General features: G+C 35.7%; 1 protein-coding gene across 1 annotated transcript; it reads left to right on the forward strand.

Moving 5' to 3' along the window:
• Positions 1-67: 67 nt before the first annotated feature.
• On the forward strand, positions 68-15,987 carry LOC124168696 (RPII140-upstream gene protein). The gene is made up of 6 exons (XM_046546966.1): positions 68-357; positions 425-590; positions 6,661-6,749; positions 7,049-7,182; positions 13,542-13,656; positions 14,823-15,987. Exons 1-6 carry the CDS (start codon positions 182-184, stop codon positions 14,926-14,928), a joined length of 786 nt encoding a protein of 261 aa, XP_046402922.1. The 5' UTR covers positions 68-181; the 3' UTR covers positions 14,929-15,987.
• The last annotated feature ends 76 nt before the right edge of the window (positions 15,988-16,063 follow it).

A 16,063-nucleotide genomic window follows, 5' to 3' on the forward strand; every position in this document is an offset into this window, starting at 1 on the left:
CCTACTCCAAACAAGTGTGCTACTTGCGCTGGTAGCGGCGGGTAAATGAACTATAACAATCAGACATGCGGAGCGCGTAGTTTGTTTTGGTCTGCATTGGTCTGTGCCCGTCGTGGTCCACGAGTGATCGTGAGTAGTATTATTGTATCATGCGAGAGGAGTAATAGCTGTCACGCGAACGATGGAAAATATATTATCCCAAATAATTCGGAGATCGTTTGTCTTTACTGGGATTCTTCCTGTAGGAATTAATAGCCATGATCATGTGTCCCCTGATTCTCAGTCAGCACAAGAAATTATATCACGCGAGGAAAAGAAAACTGGCTTGGAGCGAGTTCGGGCCATTTTCACCGTAGAGTAAGTTGATTTTGAGAAAATTTATGTGCAATCAATTGAAAGTTGCCTATAAGTTTCGCTTTTTCAGTGAATTCGATAATTTAAGTCCGGAGCTGACGACTGTGGTGCAAGGCAGTATCCTTGGAATGTTGGTCGGCGCTTGTTATGGAGGCATAAACCGATCAAAAGTAGCTTATTTAGATTTCATAACAAAAAACCAAGCGACACAATTCGCGAGTCATCTAGATGCTAAGGTAAATATTGCTTAATAATAATACATTTGGAATCATGTAAGATATTAGTATGATATATCTCTGTTTAAAAATCGTATTGATGATTTTTCACTATTATTTGTTGAAATTCTCAATGTAGGGAACCTTTCTCAAAGAAGTTATACTGTTTGATGGATATTGGATCGTGTAAAATGCATCAATTGAATTTATTTTATATTCTAGTACTAGTATGTTACCATATGGTAAGTATATTGTTGAACTGAATCCCATTATGCTGTCTATATTTCTCCTCATATCTCCAGCTTTTTATCGTATTTTTAAGTAATTACTAAATGGAATTAAGTCGATGTCCATGATTTGCATGAATTTTTTATGAAGAGACTACAATCAACTACCTATGAGTGATGTGGGTCCTTGTTGTTATAAAAAATGTTGACGAAATGGTGGTATTTAATGTCGAGACTGCACGTATAATATGTTTTAAGTGTGTTGAATCCGGAGAAGAAGGCTTTCATCGAAAATCATTCGGTTGGTGTGCTAGGTAGTATGGTGGCTTCCCACCTTATAATCAAAGTTTCGAAGACCTGTGTTGACCGAGATATCAGGTGGCAGGAACTGTTGCCCTTTTTTGAATGTTGTGCGAAGGCTCTTTTAGCCTTTTGAATAGGATGTTCCCCTGACCCACGTGGTGTCTGTTATTTAGAGTATTTGCTGGTGCTGTTTCTATTTATTTATTTTTCAACGGCAGCAGCCAATTTACAGATAATATACAGTGGTATATGAAAACGTAAGATGGTAAAATAACAAAGGGGAGTGTGACAACGAAGAAGGTTAGACAAAGTAAAGTGAACAAGGGAAAGATGACATATTAAGGAACCAGGAGAAGTGAGGCTTGCCTTCGTATTTTATGGAGGCTGTGTTATATACTATTTTATCAAAAAAGAGGTAGCATTCGGACGCAACTCGATTTCCAAGGCGGGTAAATTTTGCAAGAGGACTGTTGAAGTCGAAATTGGTTACATGGTGTCTGCAGCTCAAAATGTCATTGGATCTTGTAGTAGTTGGGATTCTGAAGTCAATTTCAAGGTTTCCCTTCACCCCTCTTTTACTTCTATGCCTTGGCACCTATGAACTTTTGCTGTTAGTTGCCTCCTCCAAATATAATAGCATGCTATTTAAGCAGAGAGCTAAATACAATACGAAGGAAGGCGCAATTCATGGATGTCATGTAGGGGATAGTGGGCTACAATGAGACCAAATTCACCTAATCATTTTTCATATTTTTTCCAATTGATATAATATATTACTATCTTGTGAGCTGATAACTTCACTATTTTCTGCACATTATTATCTGCTTATGATGATGTAATGTAAATTTGAATTGCTCTTAAGTTATTTTACAAAATCCTTGCATGTGGCCCAATGTCAGGCCACAATGAGACATGGTAATTAACATTAGAGAATACATTTTAATAGCAATATATTGTTAATTTTACTTATAAAGGAAGTTTATTTTACAAGTAATCCTTGTTTACATTTAAAATACAAGAGTTAAAATTATAATACTCAAGTTAAAGTTATAATACTCGAGTTAAAAGTTATCAATTTGAAGTTAACTGCGAAATTATTAAAGGAATCGAAAAACTTTCACCGGGTGAAGGTTTTGGCAAAATCATTGTATCAAAAAGTCTAATCAGTGAAACATTTAACATAAGAGGAAAACAAAAATAACCTTCATTTTCAATATTGTTTTCTTCATTTTTTGAATCCAGCCTTAATGTTTGTTGGAGTCAGCTTTTTCGTTAGCAATTCCAACACAATGAGCAACTTAATGAATGGTTATTGCTTTGCCTTGATGGTTTAAATGTCATGTTTAAGAAGATAATCAAATTTTGCAAATTTCCAGGAAGGGCAAGATTTCAATAGATCTGGTCAACACTGAGAATTCTTTCAAGTTTAGCAATATTTTTTTATTTATTTATTAGCTTTTATTTGTAAGTTTTGAATTTTATATATGTAAGTACAATTCCGTGGGCCACATTGAGACACACGAAACCTGTCTCATTGTGGCCCATTGTGCAGCCTTTGATTGTTTCCATCATGCAACTTGCTTCAAAAGTGATAACGTTAATTTAAATATATCGAAATGTCACATTTGAAACATTCTGTAATGCTTTACTATGAAAAATTAATATACCTATCTTAACTAAGTGGTAATTGACAATGAAAAATAGCAGTATTTCAACTTTTGCACTATAAAAACAATGAAAGTACATCAATCTGCAATAGATAATAGAGTGATGGCATGCTAAGTGGAAGTATGGTTAATAATGAGTTTTATGCTATTCCCAAATGATAATAGCACCTGTCACACAACTCCAAAGTTACTAAATAAGCTCTCTGTCTTAAAGTGGCCCATGTCTCATTGTGGCCCACTATCTTCTCTTTTTTCTCAGATTTGTCCCCACTTACTGTCATAAATTGGCTGACTACCCAATTATTATTTTGAACTGATTTTAACAAACCGGAAATAAGTAATTTCACTCTCATTTATGGGTTTACAGCTTAAATTAATGACAAAAACCCTCTCTCCGTGCAAAGGAAAAGTGGTAGTATATATATAGTATTATCATAATTTTATAGATATACCCATATTTACTCACCCCTACCCAAGAAACTGATCCATGCATATAAGGAAAACCATATATGAGAACTTTGGTGTATAGGTATAGTAGAGATTCCATGATGTAGCTGTAGTCTGAATGTGGTGTTCTCCAGTGAGTTTCATAAGTTGTTGGAATAGGTTGCTCTGGAATTGACGGCCCTGGTCTGTCATGAGATGGTTCCAAAACATACAATCCACTTCACGTTCTGTAATGAAATTTCCATTTGGTTCAGATCTCTAATTGGAAAGAGGTTACCGTACATTGATGAGAGGGTACCGTACATTACCAAGATGTTAAGCACTTTATCCCAGCTAATCTGTTTTCATGGCAATTATGCGTAGTATTCTTGTATAACCTTGTGGTACACAAAACATTTCTCCATCAAGTAAAAAATGAATTTGCTGCTCGAATACAGGAACCATTATATTTTGGTTTTAAGGTTTTTGCAGCAATTAGGTGCACTACTACATTCCATTTCCGGGTGTACTGCTGTGTGCTGAATATTGAACTCAAAGTTTTGTTCCTCCTGCTGGGAATGTTGGCAAGAGACTGAAGATTTAAACATTTTTATCTCGTACCGTTGGAAAACTGGTCAATTGTTGTCATGGGTTTAAAAAATATAAATATTAAACCCAATTTCGTTAAAATATCAACTATAAAAATGGGAGATGATTATAGAGAATATTGTAGTTCAATTTTTTTGTGAAAGGTATCTTTTCCTCGCATGGCTCAAATTATACCCATAATCCCTATTAAAATCTAAAACTCGTTTAGAAATTTCAATTGCCTCTGGAAATAGCCGTGGATAATAAGCAGATGTTCTTGCAATGGCTTTGGCCTCATCCAGGAGGATCTTGTGTCCTGGCAATGTTGTGCTTCTGAAACGTTTGAGTTCAATGTTCAGCACGCAGCAGTACGCCCAGAAATGTAATGTGGTAGTGAACTATTAAATTGTTTATTTGGTCTGACTGTATTTTCTTACCGTGCCTTGAATTTCATTCAACTTTGCATCTTTTGAAATTTTAAAGAATAGGTTGAAATGGCCATTTTTGAACGGTAGTAAAAGTTGTGCCATTCACTTAGTTTGATTGCTTTTGTATTTGACTCTGCATTATATGCTCGCTTTAATGCAAATGTATTTTTGCGTGGAAAGTTTTAGAGTAAATTTGATTACGTCCTCTGTACTTGTTTTTGGGTCACTGAATCCAGAGGTGCAGCGAGGGGGGGATGCTCAGAGAGACTTTTAAGTTTAATCCATTTTACTTCATTCCATATACTTATAGAAGAGTGTAACGATTAATGAAATATCTCTCAGAAAGCTATAAAACTCACCATTTTGAACCATTAATCTTAAAAAATTTCTTGGGGAGGGCCCCCGAAACTCCTGCTTATCCTGGTGGGTATACCACACGCACTAGGTCTAGGCGCGCATAAACACCCCCCCCCCCCCCACCCATAGCCTACTGGATCTGAATTGGAGCATTTTTCACGAAATTTAGTGACTCATCGCCATCAATTAAAAAAAATAACCAAATATTGTTTATTTTTGGCCTTCTTGTTTATACCTTGTAATATTTCAATGATTCAGAAATAATGTCTCAGTTCAGAATTGAAGTACTCAAAATATCCTACAAATTTCTCTCCAAACAACCATGTGGACCCCATCACCATTTGAATTAGGTGCTTTTTGTCCTTTTCCAAAAAAAAACTTTCTCTGCAGTTAATTTTACAAGCTAGCACTGGTTGTGTTTAACTGTCTGATAGTTTATTTCTACACATTTTTCATTGCTGAATGCAAAATAAACTTTATTTTCTCCTTTCATAACAAATATTTAAAAGCTTGGAAAAAGTATAAATATGTAGAGATAACTAATGGGACTTAAAGAAGTAATAGGGTGGTTTCCTATTATTTTTTTATTCCTTTAATCGAAAGATTATTACTCCTGGAGTATGTATTTCACGCTTTTAGATTTTTAAATGACAATATCTATTTTTCGCGATTAAATGAAAAGTGAAAATTTTCAAGCGCGCGAAAACGCGACGCTTAAGTATGAATGCCGGGAAATATCTCCGTACGTCGTATTTCTGGTTCCCCCTCCTGCCCGGTGAGGTGACCTTGAGGCGAGGCTTAGCGCTGATACGTTGCAGGATGCTAGCGGATAGCTGAGTACCTTGCTGAATGGTAGCGCTTGGCTTAAAAAAGGATTATTAATACCTTATCAAACGAAGAAAACTTTCCGAACTTAGCCAGTTTTAATAGGTGATTATTAAGACATGTTTCCCTGAGCTCTGTGCCTCATGCATGCATTGGTAACCTCAGACGATGTATAACTCCTATCCTCTCGTGTAGAAACTAGGTCCCTGTGACGTCATGCGGAGTGGAATCGCATGGGCGCCAATCTGGCCTTTTTCAAATGAGGATAAAATTTGACCCTTGCCATTCGTCTAAACCGGTATTTCAAAAACCAAATAATTTGTATATTATGAACACACTAATGGTGAGTAACGAATCGCAATCAATGCCTTTCGTTTTCTTTGATGAAGGAAACTACCCTATTGAAGTCCATTTTCTCATGATAATGCATTCGGGTGTATGTATACATGATTTCTTATCTCTAAATTATTGAAAATGCCTAAGAGAGTGGTGGTTGACATATTGTACAATTAATTTAGAATAATTTGCCAAAAATTAGTCAAGATTTCTATTTTTTGTGCTCTTCAACTAATCGATTTCTACTCATAATATTAATTTTTAAGATAGTTAATAACTATGTATTTAAAACCTCTCACCCTTTATATTGAAGCATGTATAAGAAGGCCAACATTTATGGATTAGGAGTTCATTTGTACCACTCATGCTTTGCTTTACACTGATAAATGGATAACCATTTATGTGCAGAATCTACCAATAGTCGTTATCACAAACAAAACTCAGGTTTTTATGAAATTACAGTAATCCTTTCCTGAATGCAGATGTTATGATCCAGTGCAATGTTATCTTTTGCTTGAATCCACATTCAAGGAAGCTTTGGGTCCAAGATTTTTTCATCATCTTTTATCTAAATTTGCATTGATCCCTGAATGGAAACTGTTTAAAAGTGAAGCATCATATGGAAAAGGATGAAAAATGCCCATTTCAAATGGTACCTGGGTCCAAATGATTGGTCAGAGAGAAAAAAATCTTTTGTGTGAAATTTTATATACTTTTATTTTTCCAACCGATAATAAACAATATTTGCCATTTTTATGGTGTTACTTTGCAAAATTTTGTTCAGATTTTGATTCAAGGACCCAAAAACCATGAAAAGAGGAATGAATCAAAACTACCTGGAAACTTTCTTAGGAAGCCTCTCTTTGACATCATCTTGGCCGATCTATTTCTGTCTTCGTCTTCAGTAATGGTTGTTCAAATCATTTTTCTTCAGAAAAAACTCCAGGACCAAGTAACAATTGGATTGGCCAGAGGTGGATTCCAGTGGGGCTGGAGATTAGGCGTGTTCACAGGTTCCTACTTGTAAGTTAAGAACTTGCCATTTGTAATTGTTTGAAATAAGTAATGTCAGTTTGTCGGTGTAGTGATCCCAGTTTTTGCTTTGAATTTTTTTTGTATGCCATCTGGGTGAGCTTTGGTGAGCAATACTGGCACATTGTGAGCCTGGCATCAGTTATGTGAAATTTATCCAATCTGTTAAACAAATGGAAATTAAATACTGGAAATTTATTTCGTATTAGACTTGAACCCATTCTCATAATTTCCATTCGTACATGCATAGTTATCAATTCGTATTAAGATTTTATTTTATTTTTTATTAGGTTAATATCATCTGTGGTAGCTACGTACCGTGGAAAGTCTGGTATCCTGGAGCATGAAGTCAGTGGTGTAGTCACTGGAGGGTTATATAAAGCTAGCTTGGGAGCTAGAGGAGTAATTGTTGGCAGTGGTTTGGGTGAGTTTCTTCCATACTGAGATCTTCTCAATTGATTGGTTGTGTGTCATTACTTCTATACATACATCAGAACTAGGAATTACTAATGCTAGATTTTTCTAAATTGTATTGTATATTAGAAAGTATATTTGAAGGTTGCATATCAATGATGGAAATTGTCATTTGCCTTTATCATTTATGGTGTGTTTCATAAATCAGAAATTTAAATCAGTTTATCGATTCCCTGTTTACTGTGGAATGTTGGTGTAATAAATGCTCTTAATGCTTTGAAAATTGCTCCTATGCATCTATCATATGTTTTGGTGAAGATATCCTAAACCCCATTCTCATCCTTACTTTCCATTTATCTTTTTACCGAGCAATTTAAAATATTTGGAAGAGTAATTTCTTTGCTTGTACGTACATAGTTATATTTTTTTTAAAGAAATCTTTTGTTATTTTAAGTATTTCACATAATTACTTATACTGAATGGCTTTTATGATTCTTATTCAATCATCCCTCAAAAATTAGTTTTTGTGATATTTTAATTATGTGGGCGAATACCAACTGCTTGTTCACCGCAACTTGTGGGGAGAGTTCTGGGGAAGTGAGGTAAACTATAAAATATTATGTAAATCATGAAATATTATGTAAAGCTAAAATTTCCAATAACCATTCCTCAGTCTGCATTTGCACAAAGATGCATCAAATCATTGTGCTGTGGTAGTTACCTGAGAGGCAGTGGTGGATTCCGGATAGGGACAAGGGGGGGCGGGCCAAGTAGGGGGTAACCTCCCAGCAGTATTGTGGGTCCAAACAGAATTACCATTCTATCTACTACAGGTGCAAAAAAGGTAGAACGCTGAACTTTGAGCATTTGTATGAAATTCTGCTGAACCTCTTTATGGTCATGTAATATATTGTTTTACTCATTGTTTATTCGACTCCAAGAATAAATCATTAATCATTGTTTAAACGTAAACGTTTAGCTTCTACGGTCGAAAGAGTAAAGAAGAACACATGAATAAGTATGAAAACAGGAAAACAGTCATCTTTTTCATCTTGTCATGGGCAAAATATTTGATCGGTGCATTTCATTGTATTTTTTAGTGAAAGTACGACATCTTCATACTACAGAGAGCTTTTTAAATTTAAATTTTAACCATTCCTTGATTTTTACAGTGGCCGAAAGGAAGATTTCAATTTCTGAGGTTTAGAAGAGTACATGAATATTGAAATTAGGCATTCTGTATATAAGAAATATTTCTAAACTTTTCATGTAAGGAAATGTTTATGTTGTTCCTCTTACTTAAAATGAGCCAAAAAGATGAAAATCGCACTGTGGGAATGCAGTCTTTTTGGTTTATTTTAAGTAAGAGGAACGATATTAATAGTAAGCCCCCCATTTCCCCCCATTTTTCTTTCCATTCTATTATGATTGACCAAATGCTTGTTTGCCTTCAATCAATTCCACTCTGGCAGGTGCATCAAGGCAATTACATACAAACTCCCATCAAGAAGTTGACAACCCATCAAAGTAGAGATTGGTCGGTTCCGGCTACCGATTCTCGGTACTGCCGGTTCTTGGCTATGGAACCGGAATCGAGAGGTACCGGTAGTGATAGCATAAAGTTGGTTCTTTGGAACCGGCTCGGTGCAGTGGCGAGGATTTGAATTTGGCACCCAAAGCCAAAATGGTTTGCAGTGTATTCAAAGCCAAAAAGTGAAAAAAAAAGATTTAAAAAACGCATATATTACTTTCCGATTGCTTGCCATCCACGTTTTTTTCTTTTAAGTGTTGCTCGCTAACATGTGCATTAAAGTATACGTCAGTTTTTTGTTCTCGCCAACATTATAACATTTCCGTAGCCACAGCCGCTTTCAAACAAGCTATGTAACTTTTTGCTTGCCGCTGTTCCCGGCACGGTGCCGTTCTTTCAACTTGCCCTAGGTCTCTATATCAAACGAGTCGATTCGAACCGTTGAAGGCACCGCCCGGCCCGGCGATGCGTCGTCTCCGGCGTGAAATATAGTCAATGCTACATTGAGGCCGATTTCAGACGATACGACTTTTCCCCGGCTGCTGTTCACGTGAAATTCAGGCGGCTTTCAGATGAGACTGCTCTCTGCAATGCCGTGTGCCGTGCCGTGAACGGCGGCTGGTGGAAAATGGTTTCATCTTGGTGGTCTTACGATTGAATTATGTACACATACAGTAATTCTTTGACAAACGATCAAGATGCGTTCCGAGCGCTTGTTCGTAAGTTGATGAACCTATTCAAGGCAACGAAAAGTGTGGTTATCCTGCATAATGCAACATTGCATTACAATTTTTGCATTAACTCACGGTCGCCGAGTTTATCTATGGTGTTGCTGTACCGGCGTGTGGAGCAGTTTATTGTTGAGGTCATAAAAACTGTGACAGTGAAGCATCAAAATAAGTCGTCAATTAAAGCAACAATTTAAGCTGCATTACATAATACAATATATTTTGAACCGACACACAAGTTACAACAAATTAACAGATGATGTCGCCAGAAGTTGGGGATGTTTCACTATTGATCCTGCTGCTATACTAACTATTTATGCAGCATGTAAACTGTGCTCCAAGCGCATTTTGCACAGCCCTTCAAAATCAACATTGACCACTACTGTTATTATTTAATGCCTGTTCAGCACCACAGGCAATATTTCTGGCAAAAAAAATAGGGGGGAAATGTTGAATTTTTTAAATTAAAATCTGAAGTAAGTACTAGTGGCTGCCTGATGTAATGTGACCTTTTGGTCAATCATGCATTCTGTAACAACTGTTTTTTAAAACTTTTACTTGGCAATTAAAATTATGGAGACGATCTTAAGTTTTTTAAAAGAGTTTTCATGGTTAAATAAAAACACAGTACTATTCCACCATGAATATCTTATCGTTCCACCAAGTAATGCCTAAATCTGTTGATTTTATTTTTTTTAAAGAGCTTTCCTGCTAATTTACATCTTTAGTGAAATTATTTTTATTCACTTCTTGTGATTGTTCATTTGAATTTGACATTAATTGAGATAATAAGAGTTCATCCTAGGAACCGAGTATCGAGAACCGATGGGGGAGAACCGGACAGGTACCGAAAAAATTTAGGAACTGACTCATCCTTACATCAAAGACTTTTACTCAATGTGAAACAAACTAAAAAAAATATGAGAAGCAATCCTTATATCATGTTGAATGACTAAAAAAATAGTGATCCATACATGAGGGCATCAAAGATGGGGAAGTCAGTTGGCATGAGTCCTGTGTGGAGTGGGATTGAAAGTTGACAAGTGGTGGTGGCTTTCTTGAGGGAAAAAGGTTGTGGAATGAGGGTGTATTAGCTAAGTCATTTGAAGTAGGTCATCAGTTTATTGCACATCAGACAATTTACTCAGGCATTCTTTTGTAAAGGTGAGAGTGAAATGGGAAGATCAGGGTACAGGTAGTTGACCACTTTGGAGGGGAGGGAGTAGATGAGATAGGGAAATAAAGAGGTTATTGGCTGTTCTTGTATGCCAATTAGGGATTTTCTTCCTCATGATCAAGGTGGAATAGGAAAAATCATTGGAATGGGAGGAAAAGAAATAGGAAGATGAGTAATTAGTGCCAATTTTGATTGGAGTTTTGGGGACTAAATCTCTGTGCAACCCTAGAATGCTGAGTTTGAGTCTCAATGCTGAGAGCACCAAACCTTGTGATCCATATGCCACTCTGCTGTGTTAGCTGAGTCAATAGGTATGACTGGTGTAGTTGGCTGGTTTGCATCGTAGGTTTTGCCAATTGTTGTTCAGCCAATGTGTTGTGTATGGCTTGTTAAATTGGAGGCCCTTTTGCCATCCTTTGTGTGAGCTTCCTTGGCTCTATATCCTTTTCTGTAGTCCTACAGCTAAGTTTGAAGGTTGAACTGTCGAAAGGGGGTAAAATTTCAGGAAAAGTGACATGAGGAATGTTTCACTGGCACTGTTTCCCCAGAATTTCCGCTCAAACAGGACATTTTTATACCTTAAAATAAATTCAAGCATATTGATCAATATATAAAATTTTTAAGAATGCAATTTTTTACATACTTAACTGTGAGCATGATATGGATTCGTTAAAAACTATTGTACTTTAACTGTGAATGTCTCATATATGTATCAAGATTTTTTTACCACTTTAGATAATCCAGTTGGAATTTAAGAAAGAAGTTGAAGCTGAAAAGCCTTGGGACACCTTAGGAAATAATTATCAAAGCCAATAAACTATATCTAGAAAACTTTATACTAGATATGGACGGATCCAGGATTTTTTTCGCAGCCAGATCTTCAGATATTTTCGTATCCAAATGCATTTTCAAATTCCAGCTATAAAACAAAGTAATTATTCAAGTTTCTTCTGGGTACATACGATCAAAAGAATGCTTTTTATATTTACATACTCATTTTAGTATTTTTACTGATTGAAAATCACTTTATAAGCTTTCAAATTATTTTTAAAAAACAATAAAATCTTTACACACTCAGGATCGAAACGGTTACGCTGGCGTTTGGAAATGAAAATAGGTTTCAATCTTCGGATAAACCATTGACTGAATTTTAATATTCCTTACATAAGTCTCCCCCAATTTTGTTACTTTCTCATTGCATACTGACATGTGTTTTACCTGCAAATTCTTCAGTTGCGGTGAGGTGGATTTTGCACTTCCTCGCGATAGTTTCACTTCAGAGTGCACGCACATGATTATCTTTATATCAATAAAAGTGTTTCTACGCAATGAAAGACATTTTTATTGGTATACCATTAAATTAAATTGCAACTGCTCAATCTGCAACTCAATTAACAATGTTTAGAACAACATTAGCATTTCGTCTAAGTTCAAGTAGATGTCACTGTTGTAAATGCTGCAGTTCCCAGCTGCTTTAGCTATCTCCTGGGTTTAGTGTCGCGTGTGACGAGTTGTGGGAGCAGAACGAGAGGACCGATCAGTGAGAGGAAGGGGTGGGCAGCAGAAGCACGTAAAGGATAGGTGGAGGGGAAGGAGTGATCTCCCCCGTCTTTCAAGCTATGAGGCTAGGAATGAGGGAGTCGAGGACAAACATGTCAAATCTTGCTATTTTGTGACGTTGTTGCCTTCAAAGCGAAGCTGGGCAACCTATGTGATTCTCAAGATTTTCTTCATCACACCCCCCCTATGCAACATGGGTTAATCAGCATTGAATATTTTGTAACTGAAAAAATGTAAGGTTTTAAAATATGCAACAACATGAATTGAAACAATAGCACTGAAATAGAGCCAAGGGTCTTGCATGTGGTGCAATGCAAAGCTTTCCTAATGGGAGTTTTTGTTTGCAGAAATAGGAGCTGAACAATAGCCAATGCAACAGCTATGAATAGGGCTGGTTAGAACAAGAAGTCATGAACAAGTGCTTTATTCAGAAGAAATGAGCCATTTGTGATGCATGTGCAGTGTTCCTTCAGATGGAACAGGTTTTTAAAGCTTAAAAAAATTTTTATCAACTGATATTTTCTCCTGAAATGGTATTTTTACGGAAACTTTATTTTTCAAATGAAATTATTTCCTATTTAAGTACATGTTTTATGGAAAATTTTCAGTTAAAAAAAAACTAGAAGAGATAGCCAAGAAATATTTTATGCTGTTTCATTCCTTCGTGGAAGGATGAAATTTGGCAAGTTTCATCAAAATCCAAGTTGGTGGGTGTCATGCCTGGATGAACTGACATGGAATGACCCATAATCTACAGCATGTATAATCCCCAGCCGAATAATTGGGAGTCTGCTGTATGTATTTTTTTCAAGTACCTATGGTGCTGTAAAATGGGTGTACCTCGAGTGTCGGATCATCCCTGTGTGCTCTTTATTAAGAGAGCATTTCAACTCTACCTCAACTGCAGGGATATAATTAACCTAATTTCCATGAGAAAAAAATTATATCTCCTGGAGTACTTCAAAGTTATTGCAATAGGAAATGATGCCTCTAGACGTGGAATCAAACTACAGGATTTCTGGCTGCTGTGCAGACCACTATGCCATCCAGATTCATTGATTATCATTGTAATTTATCAAAGCGTACCTTGCACCATGGGCCGTGATAATTTGCTGTGGCAATCAAGGAACCTGTATAGTGTAGAGGTCTAAGGAGCAGTGTGGAAATTTAAAGGTCCGTGATTCAATTCCCGGGCTAATGGAATTTCCTCCCATGGCAATTATTATGAATGTCAATACTGTTTACATGGATGTGTGGAAATATTCAGTAACTCAGATTACTTCGAAAAGGCCAAATATGTATGCACTACAATATGAAGTTACCTTTAGTTTACTTCTTAAATGGTCTCAAGAGACCTGGGTATTCATTTCCAGGTGCTGTCTTGGGAGGATTAGCTGGTATTACTTCTTATGGCCTCTTAAAAGTCACAGGGTATTCGATGGAAGAGATTATGACCCACAGAAAGTACTTGAGTGATAGCAGACAAAAGTAAGTGGTATAATATACCTTTCAGCATTAAATTGTCATGAGTTCATGCCAGATTTATGAATGAAATTCTTCTCTCCGTTGTGTTTCTCCTTTAAGTACCAAATAGCCAGCCCTTACGGTGCCTGGAAAATGAAGTCCTTACTTGCTGCTAATTGTGAGCTCGTGTCCTGGGTGGTCAGGTTTTTATCCACTCAAGGTGTGGCATTAATAATGTGAATTTATGTGAACTCATGGCAGCTTCCATTGCTTCAGTCAGTGGAAAGCCCCAGGACAGGCTCTGTTAATTATGATTCCAAAAATATTTATATATTCATCCCTAAGCAAAGAAAAATGTTTCTCTTTTGGAAACAGACACAAAATGCATTTTTCAAAATATGCGTATCGACTCCCCTTTACATGCATTGGATCGAAATTTAACATAGAAATAAATCTTTCTAATGGGTCAGGACAGACCTTACATATGCGAATGGGGAAAACTGAAATTAGCAATATTAACATGCTATTGAGATAATTAATTACGTTATGAGCATGAAATTCCAAGACATAATAAATTAACAGGCCATTTTAAAAATTTATTATACTCTGGTATTTGTAAATGTGAAAAAATAACAGGTGGAAAATAGCAAGCAAAAATAAAATCCTACAACTTTGACAATCATAAGTTCCTTAAGAATATATGGATGCTTGACCCATTAACACTAAGAATAGAGTATATTTTGAAGGTAAATTCAAGAACTTGCAATGAAAATCCAGTCAACAATGATTTATTCCATGTTCCAATGTACTTATGGACACGTAGAAATGGAGCTGTAGGAATCATAATCACATGGGTGTCTAGGTGGCTGTAAATTCAGCTCTAACACTGCTCTGCCAAACTTTGAGGGATTCACCCTTGAGAAGCGGATGAAATACACTAGACCAAGGCTTAGTTCAGTGTCAGCCGTGTCCTCTATTCTAACCAATCTTGGATCAGCAGTACTGAATTGTTGATGAATAGAATAATATTTACAGTCATCTTACTTGAGAAATTTTTAGAATGAGCATGATATTTTTTGCATTGAAGTTATCAAAATGTTTCCTTCATCTAAATATATTCTTGAGGAATGTAAAATTTACCTACTGCAGAATAATTTATTTTTTCTCCTCATGGAAAATTATCTTTTTAGGATGTTGAATGAAAAACTCTCTCCTTATGGTGGTATCAATGAAGATCCTCTTGTTCAAGGCTACATGGCAAGACATGAATCAAGTGAAATACTACCAAAAGATTGAATCCTTTTGGTAATTACTCTTAGTGGTAAAAACATGTAAAAGTTAATAACACATGGACTGATCATGAAAAAATTTTAATTCTACTCAAAATTTGTTGACCGCATTGTAAATACACATTTTGTGGTCTATTGTATGTTCACAGAGAAATGTTCTTAGTTATGTAAATATAAAATAAGCAAATAAATTTTTATTGAGCACAAAAACTTTGGAGGTACTTAATTCAGAATTTCAGAACACATAAACATAGATTTATGTACAGTGTCATGAAACATTCTGAGATAATTTTTATCACACAGAGCAATGTGTAGTTCAACCAACTCTTTCCAAGTGAATGGATGCTCTTAATTGTGTATATATTGTAGTAATGAAATGATACAACAAATTTTGACTTAATAAATTAATTTGTAGGCTTACATATTCTCATATATCTTTGTACCACATAAGATAAAAAATTATGAACTTCCAAACTTTCGTTTGCAATGCAAATATTGGCAAGCATGACAGTTCATTAAATAAAACGTGTACAACCATTACAAAAATTTCTTTATATAAACATTGATTTAAAACATATATCAGAGGCAAATCCCATTCTTCAGCAGCAATATATCTTCATAGCAATAATTTACTTGAATTCATTTACTAGAATATGAATATGTTCCTTATCAATGTTAAATATAAACAGGCAAAACTCACAGCTTTTGTCTCCTCAAAAACAATCACAGATCAACATAATGACACAATACAGCACTGGTGCTTGTCTAATGAAGTTGAAAGTTATATTCAACAACCACATGAGTAATTTTTGATATGCTTCTGAAGTGAAGCACATTTTCATTTCATTGTAATTTCTAAAATGCAAAAAATACAAAAATACATTTCATGATTACATAATTATGTAAATTATGATACTAGAACTGACAAGTCCTATCACTGGGGTATACACTTACACAACAGTCCCAAAAGATTATATTTGCTTGTTCTCACATTTGCTGTTAGATCCAATATCAAATTCAATGCATGCAATTTACATTCATTCTTTTACAGCACACATAATTGCTACACGAGAAAGCTAGTTACTCTTCCCACAATCCGTTATTAAGAATGCATGAAATTTTTCTTAACTGTTGTCTCCCTT

Source organism: Ischnura elegans, chromosome 1 (genome assembly GCF_921293095.1).
Source record: "Ischnura elegans chromosome 1, ioIscEleg1.1, whole genome shotgun sequence".
Lineage (NCBI taxonomy): Eukaryota > Metazoa > Arthropoda > Insecta > Odonata > Coenagrionidae > Ischnura > Ischnura elegans.

Coding starts and splice junctions, on each gene's coding strand:
- LOC124168696 (XM_046546966.1), top strand. CDS start 182: ATGGAAAATATATTATCCCAAATAATTCGGAGATCGTTTGTCTTTACT. Junction 358..424: donor CGGGCCATTTTCACCGTAGA/GTAAGTTGATTT, acceptor TCGCTTTTTCAG/TGAATTCGATAATTTAAGTC. Junction 591..6,660: donor CGAGTCATCTAGATGCTAAG/GTAAATATTGCT, acceptor ATTTTTCTTCAG/AAAAAACTCCAGGACCAAGT.